Source organism: Schistocerca gregaria, chromosome 1 (genome assembly GCF_023897955.1).
Source record: "Schistocerca gregaria isolate iqSchGreg1 chromosome 1, iqSchGreg1.2, whole genome shotgun sequence".
In the NCBI taxonomy this organism is placed as follows: domain Eukaryota; kingdom Metazoa; phylum Arthropoda; class Insecta; order Orthoptera; family Acrididae; genus Schistocerca; species Schistocerca gregaria.
Genome location: NC_064920.1, coordinates 696,149,068 through 696,168,613, shown reverse-complemented (window position 1 = coordinate 696,168,613; position 19,546 = coordinate 696,149,068). Strand labels below are relative to the sequence as shown.

The window sequence follows — 19,546 nt, the reverse complement described above, 5'->3', positions numbered from 1 at the left end:
TCTGATTTGTTCTTGTAGTTTGTGCAATTAATGTAGATTTTTTTTTATTGCTAGCACGTAATCATAGAGAGAATTTCCTTTGTAGTTGCAGTCTTTCATTATTGTACAGTAAAATAGTTGTGGTATGCATGTAGTTTTGCACGAAGTATTTCGCAGCTGCGCTTGCAATTAACTAGATATTATTTTCAGTGCTATGTTAATGTGTTCTCTTATTTTTGTTCTTCAAATTGTGTTTTTCTGTGTTGTTGTGTGAAAAATTGTGACAATAATGGCGTGTGAATAACGTAATGCTAGGCTCCAAAGTAAACTGAGAAATGACAGTGAAGACGAAAGCAGTGTGTTAGCGCCACCATGTAATGAATTAACTAATGTTCAAAGTAGTAATTTGGTAATTGTGCATAGGGAAATGGAGCGGGTTGCATATAATGGTGTAGGCAATGAAACAATTAGTGAACAGGGAAGCATTATCGATCGATCGGTCGGCAACAGCTCGCCTCAGGATTCCGAAATGACAGGACACAATCTTGCAAATACTGTAGATTCAGATTTTTTGTCCTCACCGTTTTCTCAAATAAATCAAGACACATTTTCTGCTTTTCAAAATGCGAATATTGCCGGTTCAAATGCACTGCCGAAAAGCACTGAGGAACATGTTTCAGACACCAGTGCACTGTTATTACAGTTAATGCAACAAATGGGACAAAGGCTACAAAAGTTAGACACAACGCTTGAACAAAATCAGAAACAAATGGGACAAAATCTTCAAAAGTTAGACACAATGGAACAAAATCAGAGAAAAACACAGCAAAAGCTTCAAAAGTTAGACACAATGGAACAAAATCAGAGACAAACACAGCAAAAGTTAGACGCAATGGAGCAAAAGCTTCAAAAGTTAGACTCAGTGGAACATACGCTTGAACAAACACGTGAAGATTTAACTACTGAGTTACATAACATTGAATCGAAATGTCAAAAAATCTGTAATGACGTAAAAACACAAATTTGTGAGCATTTCCAATCTATTTTTTCGCGGCATGAAAATGCATTACAGAATCACGAAGCATCCATAAAAGAACTGCAAACAATTGTTCATGAAAATCATGAGACCTTGCAAGCTAAAATTGACTTAGTTGCATCTACCGATTCGGTTACGCAACTTGCAAAAACTCAAGAAAACTTAAAGGACACAGTAGATACTCTGAAAATTGGTTCAGAAAGATACATGGAGGACATTAGTTCATTATCAGAGAAAGTAGTTGAACTTTCGGATCAGCTAAATAATTTATCTACGAAGGTAGATGATAATCTGAATGACACAAAACCGGTAGTCTTTAATGACACAGAAGTGTTCGAACAAATTAGGAAATTCAAACAAAATCTGAATCAAATTAATACGCAACACCAAAGAGAAATCTGGGAAGTACAAGACCAGTTGACACAGGTAATACAAGAATTACGTATTTCAGAGGACACTCGCACTCCAATACGGGAAGAGGGACATAAAAATACGGAACTGCCACAAAATAACAACACAGGGCACTTTGGAGATTATGAAAGAAATTGGCACAGTACACCGAATTTTGAGATGGAACCGCCGAAACGACGTAACAATGACCGATATGCGACCCGCCGACACGATGATTTTGACTATAAGCTGTTCATTACTACACGTAAATTCAAAACATTTAAGAATTCTGGCAACGACATTCATCCACAAGCGTGGCTCCATCAATTCTCTCGTTGTTTTCCTCCCAACTGGTCATTAGAACACAGATTAGAATTTATGTGTGGCTACTTGGAGAATGAGCCAGCGGTAAGAATGCGATCGGTCATTCACGATTGTCACAGTGAAGGAGAATTTTATCATGCCTTCCTCTCCGCATATTGGTCTCAAGCTACACAAGACCGAGTAAAACATAGCATCATGATGATGAAACACTTTGAACAATCTGAATTTTCCAGTCTCGTCAAATATTTTGAAGACATGTTGCATAAGAATCAATATCTTTCAAACCCATATAGCCCTCCAGAACTCATCCGCATTTGCTTAATCAAATTGCCTGAACATTTAAGGAATATTATTTTGGCAGGGCGTTTCAAAGACGACATTGAAGCTTTTCAGGGACTCTTACAAGAATTAGAAATTGACACAGACAGTCGCGGGATGCGAAAACAGGAAAACAATCACTACAGTTCACATCCGTCACAATTCCGTGACGACAGAAACAATAACTGGACACGACAAGTCTATTCTTACAACGCAAATCGTGACCAAAACAGATACCACCCATGTGACAACCACTGGCGGAGTAATAATAGTTACAGAGAAAGATCGCATTTCCGTAGTAATGACTATCACAGAGACAATCAGAGAAACAGACAATATGTAAACCAAAATAATTGTTATCAAGGGAGACGGAATAACTTCAGACGCAACAGTTCAGCGCGCAGTTACGATTCCGGGAGAAATTCTCCACCACATGACCGACAAACAAGAAACTATGTAAACTATCGACAAAACGACAGAGCTGAATTCCATCAGAACTGGCGAGCTTCAAACAGGTCAGGGCCTTCTCGTCAAGGTCACTTTGTAGAAGTTAGGTCTCGTAATCCCAATAACGACGCACGCCAACAAAGAGATAGCAGACAATGACTCGCACCCCAGGCAGCCACGTGCGCCGGCTGGCTCAGAGAAAAATAACATAGGCGCTAACCTTGAGAAAAACTCCAATATTCTTTACCGACGTATTCCACATGATAATTGCGTTGAAGTTGAAACTCTGCGTACTAGGAAGAGTAAAGGTTTACACCACATTTCACATGTAAAACCGTTTATTGAAAGATAATCTGCTTTTTAACTTTGCCTTTGCCATAAACCATTTCACTTCACATTTCTAGTATGCTTTGTCACACTGAGAAACTGTTAACATGCAACAATGTTTGAAGTTTACTATCCAGTCTAGAACCTACGGAACATATTTAGACAGTATTTACGAGTGCATTGTTATAGTGAACAGACATCACTGTGTTATTGCGTGTGTACATTCTTGCTTGTTAGTTGCACGATTACGTAACGACTGTAAGGCTCACATACTTAGAACATTTACCAGTATTGCTAATGAGATTTTAATGTAACATTTTGGTTTACTTGAAAATACATTCTGGATTTAAAGTACTTTCTGAGAGATACCAGATGACACAGTTGTTAGTTTATGTGACAGCTACACGATTTTATCACGACGCTACTAATGAGTGACAATTTACAATGTTGCTTTTGCGGTGTTTCTGTTTTATATCTGCGCAGTTTTCTGAATTCTTCTGGAAAGGAAAACATGTTTTAGTAGTAACTTTGTGGTATAGCTACAATGAGACAGCCTTTTCTGTAGCACAAGAATATGTTACAGTACAGTACAGCATTTCACTTTTGTTTATCATGAGGTAAGTACATTGAATTCTGCAGAACTTAGCTTTCGGAGGACAATAACTACGACACTTCCACAGAGATTGTCTTACAGCAAGACGCACATTTAGCGCTACAGGACACGCATTAAACTATTTATTTTTCAACATATTTGAATTACAAAGAAAGTTTTCCGTGATACATTTCATTCCATTGCTGTAATCTGTAACACCTGAGGATATAATTACATTATTCCTCAGGGGGGTACACGCTTACTTTGTGTACCATGTGTTTGGCCAGCACAAGGAGCCCTAGCTAATATGGTATTTGTTTATACAACTTTACACATCGGTACCATATTTCTCTAACACATAAATTACACAGCTATCTGATCATTTAACTGAGAGAGACAAACATTTACTTTACTACATCAGTGACAGATGTTTACGTAATTACACCATTGGATAACTTCACACTTATGAAGTTGTATTTTGTCTGTACTTTGTGAACTGTTCATATTTTTTCAGAACCATTGTGATACTATGAGAGCTTTGAATGATGTATTTGGTATGGGATCATGATTTTTAAAGTACGTTTGAGGTAGATGACACTTTTGACATGAGCACAGATTTTTTTTAGGTTTTGATATAGGAAGCCACGACGATTTTGAGATTTGGCTGAGGTTTTATGATGTTATGATGACGATGTGTATTACGCTGTTGTGGTATGTTTATGATCAATAGGCTGATGCTATATGAGGAATTTGATTATGCTATGTATTTCTTATGATTAAATATTGAAGAAGTGTCGACAAATATGTATATGTGTAATAAAGCAAGGAATAATGAGTAGTGGTTAGGGACTCTGGTTTGTGCAAAAGGTTGTTGGAAACCAAGAATCGTACATTAAGAGTTATGAAATGTATGTAAATGCGTGAATGTATTACAATGCCGATGAAAATTTTTTGGACACTATTATATTTAAAGGATTTTGTTTCTACAGATTTGTAACGCAAATTCTCAACCTGTGAAAATATTTTTATATGTGACTGTCACTGTAGCGGAAACTGATGTAAATTTTTCAGTAAGAAAGGTAAGTGACCACCTGCACGTAATGCGTCGTGGGCACCCAGCTGCGCGACTGGCGCCTGGAAAAAAAAGCCATTAGTGTGTGCCTGTCAGAGGCACAGGTGGAGAAAAAAAAAAAGAGGCCATTATCCTCGCTATTGACATTCCTTTGTAGAAAGCATTGTCAATACGACACCCTCAAACTTGAAAACATGATTACACTGTAGAGTTCTTAATTTATGATATTTACTGAAATGAAATGATGAGAATTGTTTCATGTCTATTGTCTTGCTAGCTGGAAGATTGTTTACTGCATTATGAAGTGCCTTATGGCTAGCGAATGACGTTTCACGCCTTGCTTTGCCTATTTTGTTTAATATCTAGTATCTTGTTGCAACGCAGCATTGTTTAAATTAAAATTTAATACATGTACTAATATAACTACTTTCTGTCTACAGACCCAGTAAAGAATCATTTTATGATGTACTTCCTTAGAAAAGAGGGCACAAATAGACATTTCCCTTCACAGGACTTACAAAAATATTTTTTTTTTTTTTTTTACGATTTGGTAACTTATCTGCTAGCGTATGTTCTAGTGATGCATCACTCTAGTGTTAAGGTGTGACATAGGTATTACACATTTTTACTGTAATATTTTTTCTGTTTCAGCTTTGTCATGTTTAGGTATAAGTTATTACATTTATTGCTGCTTGCTTTGCTTACTTGCATTTTTTTGTCATTGCTGTTTGTATTTATTGTTTTGTGCTGCTGCATTGCCTCGTCCCTTAGTTTAGCATCTGAGCTCAGTAGGTTTAAGTTAGCTTAAGAGGGGTAGACTATATCAGAAACTAACTATGATGAATTGGAAGAAAAGCATTGAGAAGCTATAAGAAAATGGTTTGGCCAAAAAAGTAGTGTACAGTGGAGGAAAACTATTTTTCAAAGAGGATGAGAACAGAATGCAGAAAGCTTGCTTGGATAGGATTTTTTTTTGGCTGGAGCAAATGTTGAAATAAGAGGGGCGATCTATGGAAGTCCTTTCCTTTTCTGTATCCCACTATGTGTTTGTGTACCCTTGTGTATTTATTTTCTTCCTGTCTCTGTGTACTGTTTCATAGAATTTTTTCTGTTCTAATACTAAGCTACATTCACTATGATGAGGAATACTGTTATCCTCAAATATAATTTGCATCAATAATATGTTATTGACTTTGTAAAGATGTTTAGACATTATTTATTCTATTTTGTTCTAATGCTCATGTGTGAAGTTGATGTTTCAAAAGTTATTCTGATCTTTTATGTATGTACTTATGTCGTAATTTTTGTAACACTGACGTATTTGCTATTTCGATTCTTTTGTAAAGCCTGTACTACTGGAAATGTTATCTGTATTGTTATGTTCTTTAAAGATGTATTTTGTACCTTTGTTATTGCATTCTTATGTTATAAAATTGTAATTGACACTAGTTTATCAAATTAAGTAACTTGTAAATTACACTTCACTGCACACGTTTCTGTTGGTCATAGTATATGGACAATATATGAGAAGTAGGGACTGATAGTGTTTGCACATGTGTTAATAACTCAGTAAGGGACTGGATAACAGCATTGCTGGTTCTAAGGACATTTCAAAAACAATTTTTCTGGTGATTGTGCGCCTGCACAGTCAAACAGATGGCTGCTGGCCATCTCTACAAGGACTACAGTGGGTCTACACCTTTGATGACCCACCAATACCATTATTTCTACAAGGACTGCAATGGGTCTGCACCTCTGGTGGCCCACCAATACCGTAATCTCTACCAGGACTACAGTGGGTCTGCTCTGTGATGACCTACCTAGCGATAGTCTTCAACGTCGACTGACTCTGTTGTGGCCCATTACCTGTCTGCATGTCAAGAGTCAGCACTGTCTTTCGTTGGAAGGACAACACTACTTCTTCAAGACTGCATGGAAATCCACTACTTCCGTGTGCATTTTCTTTTATTGCTCAGTCTTTGAGAAAAACACTACTATTTTACTGTGATGAATGATCAGGACTGTCCATATGGACTGTGAGACAATTTTAGCGTTTGACCAACATTGTATCAATAAGTGTGTGCATTTGATATCTTTGTTATAGTAATTATGAAAAATTTTATCAAATCATTATTGGCCACTGCCCAAAACAATTTGTAAAAATTTTTTGTGGGGAGCATGGGGGCTATGTAAGTAGGCTGTTTAGGTTTTCTTATTGGTAACGCCGCTTAGCGCTCGGTATGAAAAATCACTGGCTGTGCTGTGCGCAGTGTGTGTTTAGTTTGCATTGTTGTCTGCCATTGTAGTGTTGAGCAGAGGCAGCTGGATGCTAACAGCGCGTAGCGTCCCGCAGTTGGAGGTGAGCCGCCAGCAGTGGTGGACGTGGGGAGAGAGAGAGGGCGGAGTTTTGAAATTTGTAAGAATTGGTGTCATGAACTGATATATATATATTATGACTATTAAGGTAAATACATTGTTCTGTATTAAAATCTTTCATTTGCTAACGATACCTATCAGTAGTTAGTGCCTTCAGTAGTTTGAATCTTTTATTTAGCTGGCAGTAGTGGCGCTCGCTGTATTGCAGTAGCTTGAGTAACGAAGATTTTTGTGAGGTAAGTGATTTGTGAAACGTATAGGTTAATGTTAGTCAGGGCCATTCTTTCGGAGGGATTTTTGGAAGTCAGATTGCGTTGCGCTAAAAATATTGTGTGTCAGTTTAAACACAGTCTTGTATAATTTTTCTAAGGGGACGTTTCACATTCTCCCCACTCTTATCATCTACTCCCCCATCCTACCCTCCCTACCCTACATGCCCTCCACTTCCTGCTTCCCTCTTTCTTAGGCCAACACATGTTTTTAGTTTCCCAATCACTGATCCGTACTTTACTCGCAAATCACATTTGTCAACTCCATTTTATTTCCTACCCTTTTCTTAGAAACAGTCCAATCACAGAGCTTCCAAGCTGTTTGTTTTACTGATATTTAGCTGTCCCAATCATAGATGTGTATTTTACTGCCTTACCCGCTCGTCTATTCACATCTCTGAACTCCTTTCTATGCCACATCCCATTTTATAAAGAGGTCAGTCAGTCAGCGTCCTATGCCACGAATGGGGAAAGGGACATGACTTCATTTTCGTCCAGTGGAGATAACAGTTACCTAAATGTCTCCCTTGAAGGTTATAATTCCTTGTCTGTCTGTCTTGCAGCTTCATTCAGGCATGGGAGGTACAAATAACAAGAAAAACACTTATGTAAATAGCTCACTGTACTTCTGGGATGTCACACTGTTGTAAAACACCTAATGCATTTCCTGTAATCTACAGTAAGTAGATCACAATTACAGCTTAATAATAAATCTATAACCAGTGTGTTATATTTTCATTGTCTATACAGCACAAAAATGTCGCCACAGGCTCATGTAAGAAGCCTTAGCGAAGGTAAGAAGCCTTAGCGAAGGGAAGAAGCTGGGAATTAGGAGGGCGGACTTTCACAAGAAGTTGCAACCTGACTTCAAAAACACACCAAGAACTAGTACAGGGGTGTTAAGATCACTGACATCGAGTAAGCACGTAAACAGACTGTAACCACGGTGACCTGGATTCAGCACGTCTAGGCCATGCCGGGCTACTCCTTATTCTACTTAAGCAGAGTGGTGGCTTGGCAAAACCGTGGCGTACCTAACTGACATAAATACTACCCGTTTCAGCTATGCAGTGTCTGTCACCTCCTGCACTCAGCTACAAAAGGTACTCCACGCTCGCCGTCTAACAGAAATGGGTGATCTAGCAGCTACCACTAAGTCATCTGATGTCGTCGGGAGTTGAACTGGTACCCCGCGAACTGGAACAGCTTGTAGACGGGTAGTCCGGGAGATCGGTGAACTATGAACGTCAATCCCGTATGAGCAGCATGACACCTCCGTGAGATGAATGCCGACGTCAGGGGGAAGGCCAAAACGAACTGGGAAGATATGTGAAAGCTGAAAGTGGTCGTGAGGACGCTATTTCATTTCCTGAAGGCAGAGTACACGGGGACGCTGCGATCCTAAAAGCAGCTGTAAATCCTCTTTGTGAGACCGAATGCCATGAACGTTCCATTGGAGGACAGTCATGATGAGGAACAGATGAAGGGGTGTCACCTTGGTGGCTGCCGAGTGACAGACTGTGAACAGTCGTCGCTGCTACAGGGCACAGGAGGAGGATCCTGCTCAATGGGGTCCACAGACGCATTGGATTGCTTGTGCTGTCTGTCTGTCTGTGGAGTCAAATGCAGAAAAACGGTTGGTAGTGCGCACCAGCGGTACGGAGGCCGGTCGAACAGGTATCACGTGGCAACACCTTCTAAGAGGATCTTCGAGTCGGCGAAGGAGAAGACCGTTTGCCTTTGGAGGACTTCTTCGAGCCTTTATGGTTAGCAAAGGAAGACTCATTTCTTGTTTGGCTGGAGGGACATATGAAGTCTTCATGAGAATACTCGTTCTGTTCTTTGTCAACTATTGGTTGTGTAGCTGGTGGCTTCGCCGCTTGAGGCGAGAGTTTGATGGTTTGTTACACAGCTGGACATGGGGATAGCGATGCTACCTTGACACCTTGGCGATTTCACAACTTCAGAGCTGAATTGAAGGTTGCATGTGTGCGTGGCCATGTGCTCCACGTAGCGAGGGGTAACAAGAACACAACTATAGGTGTCACAACGGGAGAAGACAGGGTTTGCGACTACCCAATAACTTGCGAGCGACTGGGTAAGGCACTTTTTCCGTTACCCAGATCACTTGGACAGCCCACTCATCAAGATACATGGAACAATCCCGAGAGGAGGCGGCATGACCGCCACTGCAGTCGATACAGAAGGGAGGAGGAGGCAGACAATCGCCCTTGTGCGCATCCCTACCACAGGTTACACATTTAGCTGGGTGTCGACAAGATGATCTAGTGTGATTGAAACGATGACACTGGTAGCAGTGCATCAGGTTCGGTATGTATGGTCTGACAGAGAATTTCATAGTCTGCTTTGACCTTGGATGGAAGCACCACTATCAGAAGGGGGGGGGGTGAGCACTGATGAGGAATCTACCTTTTTCATCACCCAATGGACGGCAATGACATCCTGCTCAGAGAGGTAGGACTGGATTTTGGCCTCGATCAGGCCGTCGAGCAGCCTAGTGTAAGTAACACCACAGGAAGAATTCGCAGTTCTGTGGGCCTCGACACGAACAGGATTGGTTTGGTGAAGTGAGGTGACAAGCAGTTGTTCTGCTTGAAAATCAGAAGTAGTCTCCAAAAGCAAAGTGCCATTCTGTAAACGAGAGGAAGATTTCACAGGGCCGGCAATTGCATCAACAGCTTTCTGGATAATAAACGGATTGACTGTGGCGAAGGACTGATCATCTTCAGTATGTGAGACCACGAGGAACCATGGTGCAGCTGAAAAGGTCTTTGAATCGTCAGCCTCATTACGTTTACGTTTCGTAGATGTTGATTGTGGAGATGATTGAATCATTGCGAGAAGATCCCCCATGATTGCCAGCGTTTCGGATGGGGCGCTCCTTCCAACTGGGGCCCTTCACAAGGGGGCGCACCTGCCTTACGTGATGTTCACACCTCAGGTCACACCTCCCGAACACCTGACAGAGGCACCAATCGCCAATTTGGTAAGGTTGCAGCTCAGCAGTCACCCCTCCTTGGGCCTGGCCTGTACCCGGGGTTACGTACGAAACCTACCTGTCGACCCGGGACTGGGAATTACGCATTACCCAGTCACCTGTTATGTGTCAGACGCGTAGGCCGGCCTTCAGAATCGCACAGGGAGGAAGAAAAAAAGAGGAACCTCAAACGCCGAAGCGGAGGAACGAGAGGAAAATGGAAACAAAGAAAGGAAAAGGGAGCGAAAAACAAAGGTGAGCCTGTTCTTATATCAGCGACAGACAATGCAGAACATCCCGAACAAAAGTCCAGAAATGTTCCCCAGGGAAGGGAAAAGATGCTGCAAAGGGTGGGCCACCAAAGAGTGCCTAGCCCCCTGGAGGGCTATCCAGAGTCAAAGTGAGGAAATTACAGGACCTCCTGAATGGAATGAACAATCTACTGAGTGCAGAATACGCACTGAGAGTAAATCGAAGAATGACGTAAGTAACGAGAAGTAGCAGAAATGTAACAGCGAGAAACTGAACAACAACATTGATGATCACAAAGCATATGAAGTTAAGGAATTCTACTACCTAGGTAGCAAAATAACCAACGATGGAAGGAGCAAGGACGACATCAAAAGCTGTCTAGCACTGGCAAAACGGCATTCCTGTCAAGAGACTTCCATTAGTATCAAACATAGACCTTAATTTGTGGAAGACATTTCTGAGAATGTACGTTTGGAGGACAGAATTGTATGGTAGTGAAACATGGCCTGTTGGAAAACTGGAACAGAAGATAATTTCAGCATTTAAGATGTGGTACTACAGACGTATGTTGAAAATTAGGTGGACTGATAAGGTAAGGAATAAGGAGGTTCTGCGCAGAACAAGAGAGGAAAGGAATATTCTACGGACAAGGAGAACGGACAGTATGATAGGACGTCTGTTAAGGCATCATGGAATGACTTCCATTGTACTTGAGGGAGGAGTAGAGGGCAGAAACTGTAGAGGAAGACAGCAGATAACTGAGGACATAGTTTGTAAGTGCTACTCTGAGATGAAGAGATCGGGGACATGAGAGGGTCTCGTGACGGGCCGCACCAAACCAGTCAGAAGAGCGCTGAGTCAAAAAAATTAGCCCACAACGAAGCTGTGGCGTACTTCTTGCCAGCCACGTCGACGGGACGAGATGCTCCCTATTTGTCTTCGCATAAGCCCCAACCCTATGATGCGTAACTTCTTGCTGCGGCGAGACGACCCGCCAATGTGTGGCGCTTGTGGCGTACAGATGACTGTGCGCCATATTTTGTTGTACTGTTTTATTTTCTGATCTGGGGGCCGCGGCGGATTTGTCAACGGATCTGTCTTTCATTATTGGCAATTTTCAAACGAAAGTGGTTAGAGTATTAAAGTTTTGTAAATTATCCAATATTTTTCCCAACATTTCAGGGAGATAGTTTTAATGTGTTAATAGTGTGACTGGCTCATCCATGTTTTTTTTTGTAAGTTGTCAGCCAGCGACTTTTTCCTGTGCCTGTCTTCTAGCTCTTTTGTCGTTTTACTTGTGTTCTAATCTCACGTGTAGCATCTTTTACTCCTCCTCCGTTGTCCTAGCGCATGTGCTATACAGTGATTGCGTGGTCCATTCGAGTGAGGTCGGAGTGAGTGAATGAGTTATTTTATAGATTTCTCCCTCACTGTATGATAACATTTTCGTAATTTTACCCACATTCGTTTCTTTACATGTGCGTAATGGCGCTGTTAACCTCGCCGTTGAGCGGCCATAAGCTCTAAACACAACATATAACTCTGACTGCTATTTCCGCTGGCTGATTTTTGTGCCGTGAGGTTCATATGAAAGGGAGACATTAATACAGAAGGAAGTTAGACAGGGCTGTAGCCTATCCCCGGCGTTATTCTATCCACATACTGATAGATAAACTGAATGGAATGTGAAGTACCTCCAAAAGAGAATATACAGGATGGGACAAATAAAGGTGGCCCACAGAACATACTTCAAGGTTACAAAGAAACACACAAGAGGAAAGGAAATATAGTATTAATGTGATTACGCAGATGTTGAAAGTGGCCACCATTCATTCATCTCTTGGCACTATTGGGCCCTGGTCAACAAGCTGTGAAGGCGGATCAAAGTTGGTTCAAATGGTTCAAATGGCTCTGAGCACTATGGGACTCAACTGCTGTGGTCATTAGTCCCCTAGAACTTAGAACTACTTAAACCTAACTAACCTAACGACATCACACACATCCATGCCCGAGGCAGGATTCGAACCTGCGACCGTAGCAGTCGCACGGTTCCGGACTGCGCGCCTAGAACCGCGAGACCACCGCGGCCGGCATCAAAGTTGGACCGTTGGAATTGCCGCAATATCATCCGAAATGTTCTGCTGCAGTTCTTGAAGACTATGGAACTGTTACGATACATCTCAGACCTGAGGGCTTCCCACACAAAGTAATCGCACACTGACGTAACAGTTGACCTGGGTGGCCAGCTAAGGTCGCGACCAGACTGACCTCTGCTAACAACTGTCAGGCGTGAAGATTGTATATATCACGTCCAATCGCATCCACTCGTCCGGGCCACTTTTTACTGTCCCACCCTGTATGATAAATTCAAGTTTCAGTAAAATATTAATAATGCAATGTAATTGAATTAAATCAGACGTTGACGAGGCAATTAGACTAGGATATGGTGGTACAGAAATTTGCTAACATCGAACATAAATTTCAGATTAGAGTGTCTTCTCTCAATTATTTGTCTGGCGTGTAGTACGATATGGAATTAATTAATAAAAAATGGCTCTGAGCACTATGGGACTTATCTTCTAAGGTCATCAGTCCCCTAAAACTTAGAACTACTTAAACCTAACTAACCTAAGGACATTACACACATTCATGCCCGAGGCAGGATTCGAACCTGTGACCATAGCGGGTGCTCGGTTCCAGACTGAAGTGCCTAGAACCGCTCGGCCAATACGGCCGGCAATTATTTGACAGACAATAAACAGTATAGATTAGAGGAGAACAGAAGCTTTTGTTACAGAGAGTCGGGGAGAAAAGATCCGTACGGCACAAATTAAGCAAAATGAGGGGAAGGTTGACAGGACACGTCCTGCGGCATCAAGCAACAGTTATTCTGGTAGTGGAAAGAGCAGCTGAGGGGAAGGGGGGGGATTGAAGTAGTTATGGAGATATAAAGATACTTGTGTCGTACAGTGTAGTATAGAGATCTACACCCAACTTGTCTTCGGACTACATTTCACCTCAGCACTGTGCATATTTTTACCTTTAGATATTGTTGTAGAATGCTAATTTACACCAGATCATAAAATCTGTTTGTTCTTTCTAAATTTACACAGTTTCCACAAAAACATTCTTCAAAATTTTTAACGATATATGTCTATATTATAAAGCATTGTGTGCCACACAGGAGCTACACATGAGTTTTACATTGATCAGCACCGTTAATTTACAAAATTACATGAACATATTTATCATTAGTTATTTGATACATTATTACACTAATGATACAATGATTTTTCAACAAGTGGCACATATGATTGCATCTTGTCTGTTCAAATTATTACAAAATACTCTTATTTTGCTGCTCGCTATTTTGCAAAGAATATTGTCGCGTTTTTTATTAGTCCTCCTCCTCTTCTTCGATTTTACTGTGTCATTTCGACTAAACAAAAGTATGGGAATTTAAATAATATTTTGATCTGTAATTGTAAATGTTTTATAAGTCATGTAACTTGATCTTTCGTAAATGTGGAAAAATACTATCGGTGTGAAATTTTTCTTGTTATTTCGAGGTTTTCATTGTGTTTGGCAATTAAAGTGATAGAAATGGCCACTTTCGTAATAAAATACTACCGCACTGTAGTTACTGTTTAGCGATATCTTGTAGACATATTTTAACTTCGCTTAAGAAAATCATACCGTAACTCTCTTTCCCGTTACTCCTCCGCAATATATACGACAGGTACAGATGAAGGAGGGTAAAGGAGGAAAAGACAGAAAAAATACGGAGGAGGACCCGGAAACTTTTTGCAACGAGATGTCCAATCTAAGAGTGGACTGCCTCTTGGCGCTATGTCGGAGCTTGTTTCCTAAGGAGTGGAGGCTGCAAGCTGGTCCCCACGGTGAGCTGCCTCCCTCGAACTTTTTCCTCTCAGAAGTCGCACCCACGGTTTGTCGCGTGCCACTTGCTCTCTGTCTGCACTCTCGATCCGAGTCTTCGGGTCACCACTCTGCAATGCGCCAGGAGAAGAAACACCGCTGTAGAAAAAGACTAAAGTAAAAGTTCGTCGCGTTAGGAATCAAGCTTAAGTGCTCCAGAATACATTCCAAGTACTGCTGCTGTTCTTGGCATTTTTTGGAACTAACCGCAGTCTCTGCTTCACACCTTTCGTAAAAAGGCTTGCTAGCAACAAAATTATATCCTTCTCCTGGCGTCAAAAGTATTTTGTTCAAACACTGTACTCTATTAACAACGAAATTTCTCGGTCAGCGTTTTCCATATGTGTATTTATACATACGTTGCACTAACTTGAAACTTCCTAACAGACTAAAACTGCGCGCACAACTGAGACTCGACCCCGGCACGTTATCTTCCGTGGGCACCGTTGTGTGCCTTTAACAGGCAGATCTCACGACTTGTCACCATAGCTGTTACTCGTGCTTGTATAGTTTAGTCGGTAAGTGTATGCTCCCTTGCAACATTCTTATAAGCCTTACAGACTGTTCCTCACAATCCTATATTTCATAAATGCGGAAGTTGATTGTGTGTGTGTTTTATATGTTTGTCACTCATTCACGCTGAAACGGCTGGACGGCTCTTGATAAACTTTCTAATATCGATAGCTTATATCTTAAATTAAAACGACTTATATACATACCTACCTACCAAAAGGGGCAGGGATAGGGGTTAATATGAAGAGTAGCCTACGACGGGCGAATACCCATACTTTATTCATCCAGTATTTGAGAATGAGAGCACTTAGAGAGCAGTACCAAACTTTGTACATAATATCAAACCTTTACGAAACCACTTCTCGCTGACGCAACGTCACAAAATGACGAAATGAAAACAATTTATCGATTACTACATTTTCGCAGTTCGTGCAGTAAAACTGCCTCATGAAGCATGAAATTGTAATTTATTACTTAGTTACCACTTAGCGTATTCACGACATATTTTGAACACAGTAGTCGTATATACAGCTGAATGTACCACCAACATTCTATCATTGTACGAAACATAGTTCAGGAGGTATGACGTCTTAAGCACTGAGAATAGCGAAAAACATCTCTTCATGACTGACATTAAAATAATAACACCACTATAACGACAATCTTTTAATCGCGAAGATCCACAGCAAGCTGTATTCGAACAAGGGATCAGGGACGAAAAACTTAAGTACCACATGGAATAATCGTGCCAAAGTATAAGGGGCGTTCAAAGAGAAATGAGCTGGAGTCTGGAATGCGCAAACCGGTGATAGGAAGGTAATATCGTGGCGTTTGTAACGAGGTGTGGTTCCGACCAGAGCATGGAAGTTCACAGCCCGTCGCTAAAGAGCACGCGTGCACATCACATGACTACACAGAGCTAGCAACAGCATGCATCAATCGACCAACGCTGGCAGTCGCATTGCAAACAGTGACATGGAGGTGTCACAACAAGGGCAATGAGGTGATGTTCATTTTCTAGCAGCGTAAGGAGTAGGAAGAGCGGACATACATCGACAAATGTTACAAGCGTACGGCGAACACTGCATGTCTCTTACAAGGGTCAAGGCGTGACACAAGCGCTTCAGGAAAGGGGTGGTGTCGTTAGCCGTTGATACACGGTCTGGAGTACCACACTGCATTACCGATGACATCGTCCAGCTGGTGGATGCACTCATTACCCAGGACTGCCGAGTGACAGTAAAAGCCATAGCCACCGCTGTCAGTTTGAGCATCGGAAGTGTTCACACCATCATGAGGAAACGACTGCACATGCGCAAAGTGTACGCGCAATCTGCACACCACGAAGCACGTCGAATGGTCCAGTGTCTCGCTCATCCGCAGCGCTATGCTCGGGAAGGGAGTGCGTTCCTGGCACGAGTAGTGGCTGGAGATGAGTCATGGTGGCATCACTTCGAACGACCAAGCCTCCAGTGGAAGAATCCAGGGTCACCACCACCAAAAAAAGTCAAGGCCATCCACACGAGTGGAGGAAAGGTTATGCTGACGTTTCTTCTTTGACCAAGATGGCCCCCTTCTGATTAACTTCCTGCAGCACGGGACAACAGTGAACGCCCAGCGTTACTCGCAAACCTTGACCACTCTTCACCAAGCCATCAAATCAAAACGACCAGGCAATCTCACCCATGTAGTCATTCTGTTTTACGACAATGCAAAGCCTCATACGGCCAACATAATCGCGGCACTCCTGCAGAAATTGAAATGGGAGGTTCTCGGCCACCCTCCACACAGTCCGGAACTCTCTGCCTGTGATTACGCCATTTTTGGTCCCCTTAAAAAGGCTCTGAGGGGCAAACGATTTACCTCGGACGACGACGTCCAGCTGTACGTGCAGAACTGGTTAACATCGCAGCCCCAGGAATTTTATGAGAAAGCCATTCACCGCCTTGTCACAGTGAGACTAGTGTCTCAACAGCCAGAGTCAATACTTCTAACATACAGGTACTGGTTTCTGTAATTATGCCTCCGGCCCAGTTTCTTTTCGAACGACCCTTGTAATCGTCGACCATAATTATTTTAATACCAAATACGCAGTGACAATTGAGAATCGTGGCAGACAGAGACTTGAACCCGTATTACCTCCTTATCGGAAGCGGTTGCCGTAAGCAGTAGGCTATCTGAGCACACTTCTCTACGCCTGGCAGAAATTTGCTCTGGAGGTAGCTCGTGCATGTTGTATAATGCACAGCTACTTCAATAGCACAGCGCATACATGCGCGCTCCTGCCCACGCCCCTCTGCACACAGTGCTTGGCAGCGACTCTGCACGTCGGCGTGCACTCAAGCAAACTTGAGGTTGGTGGTGTGGGGGGGGAGGGGGGGGGGGGGCGGCGGCGGCACACACTGCGAACTATGCTCACTTGAACACCATCACTCAGTATAACAAAACAATTGATATGCAAGCTGAGCTGTAATAGCTAATTAAATATACAGGGCATTCATTTTAACTGAAGGCATTGAAATATATCGAAAACTACATACCGGATAAAAAAAATTATAATTCCAATTTCTTTGTCTCAGAGCGGGACATCCAATGATACCATAATCAGCACCTCACCCCACCCCGTGCGTGTGTGGCGGGGTCTACTTTGAACTCTTTAGTGGGAACCCCTGCCTTTTAATTGCAGACGACGATTCTACGGCAAAATCTACTTACGTTTGTCTGAAGCATTTTCTGCATTTCGCCACATATGGTGCTGTAATACGAGGAATAGAAATGAGTACACAATCGTAATTTACGACATGCTGCTCAACCGCCCTTTGATATCCAACGGCACCTGGGACCCCACCTCCATACTGCGAGGATAGGATAGGCCAGTATTTCGTAACTTATAATTGGAAACCCCATTCTCAACGCTGTATTCCTCCGACCTGTCAAACAGGGGATTATTCGACGCGAAACCGTGGCCGTGTAGCGAACTAGGATGTATCATAACTTCCGTACACTGGCCGTGGCTCGAGGCGCACGCTACTCTACTTCTACAACTAGAGTAAGTTTTCAAAAGTAGTACCGCCAACTTCAATACCCTGTCATCAGACATAAAGGGCACACAACCATGTAGAAGAACAAATGAGAGCGGGCTTTCTCTGGGAAACGCTCGGCATACAAGACAAAACATCCTCAACATTCCTCCTGCATTCTCCGTAAATCAGGATCATTGCAATTCTTTTTTCTTCTGCGGTTACAGCAACATTCATCATCCCGTTATTGTCCAAATGATAGGTATGTGTGCAGGCAATAAACACTATGCAAGTAACAATGTTTAGAGCTACTATCTGTTCTACGTGGCTCTGAGCACTATGGGACTCAACATCTGAAGTCATCAGTCCCCTAGAACTTAGAACTACTTAAACCTAAAAACCTAAGGACATTACAAACATCCATGCCCGAGGCAGGATTCGAACTGGCGACCGTAGTGGCCGCGCGGTTCCAGACGGAAGCGCCTAGAACCGCTCGGCACACTGGCCGGCTCTGTTCTACGTCTGCACGATACATGAGCTCCGGTCGCTCTGTACGGGCTGTTACGATACGTCGTAGATCGCTACACGGACACGGGTGCGCGTCCGATAGTCTCCTGTTCACTGTGTAAGAGGAAACCAACGTTGCGAATGGCGTTTCCAATCGGAAGTTATGAAACACTGCCGTGTCCTACCCTCTCAGCATAGTGGGGTCCCACGCACCATTGGCTATTCAAGGGCACTGAGTAGCTTGTCGTAAATTACGACTGTGTATCCATTTCTTTTCCTCCGTTTACAGAGCCACCTATGGCGAAATGAAGAAAATACTTCAGACAAAACGTATGTAGATTTTGCAGCAGAATGGTAATCTGAAATAAAAAAAGAGAACTGGGGTTCTCATTTAAGATTTCAAAGTTGCCTCCGCCACCCACGCACGAGTAGAGCTGGCTGGTCGAGAGTGGTATCGTTGGATGTCCCGCTCAGAGACAAACAAATTGGAATTATAACTTGAAATGTCTTCAGTTAAAATGAACACCCTGAATATCCCTTTCAACAGTTTAACAGGGTAGCCACGGTTTTCAACCTACTTCATTGCCCCATTAGCGCTATTTCCACGTACGAGTACCCAGAGTGAGAACATCATACAGTACTAATCAGAAATCGTATGTGGGAGCATCAGGGAGGATTAAAGTTTAAGGCAGGATTATAAATGATCCCAGATAACGTAAACCGATAAGGTGATTGCTTGCGATATACAGTCATTCCAGGTTAGATGGCTGTGTGTATTATGGGACTTAACACCTGAGGTCATCAGTCCCCTAGAACGTAGAACTACTTAAACCTAACTAACCTAAGGACATCACACACATCCCTGCCTGAGGCAGGATTTGAACCTGCGACCAAAGCTGTCGCACTGTTCCAGACGGAACCGCATAGAATCGCTCGCCACAGCGGCCTCCAGGTTAGAGACTCAGTCTGCCATATTCATTACACTGCAAGTTCAGCATACTTGAAAGATTTGCACTAATATCATTTCGAGTCATTGCGCTTCTATGATTTCTTCCCCATCAAGCCATTCATTTCATTTTAGTGCATTTATTTCGTTTTATGTATTAGTATCATGAGGTATTCAAAGGAAGGTCCATTTTATGGTCGTGACCTATGGCAAGAAATAAATCTGGCTTGAGAAAGAAGAATTT

The 19,546-nt window shown here is 42.4% G+C and overlaps 1 protein-coding gene across 5 annotated transcripts in view; it reads right to left on the bottom strand.

Annotated features, from left to right (window-relative positions):
• Positions 1–19,546, bottom strand: part of LOC126365127 (peripheral plasma membrane protein CASK-like) — a 1,978,716-nt gene that overhangs the window by 716,102 nt on the left and 1,243,068 nt on the right. Inside the window, exon 11 of one of the 5 annotated variants that reach the window (XM_050008117.1) lies at positions 13,896–14,387. The exons of the other annotated variants lie outside the window; for them this stretch is intronic. Coding sequence (XP_049864074.1) covers positions 14,247–14,387 — 141 coding nt within the window. The 3' untranslated portion in view covers positions 13,896–14,246. Of the gene's footprint in view, positions 1–13,895; positions 14,388–19,546 lie in introns of those variants that run through there. 5 annotated transcript variants of the gene reach the window in all.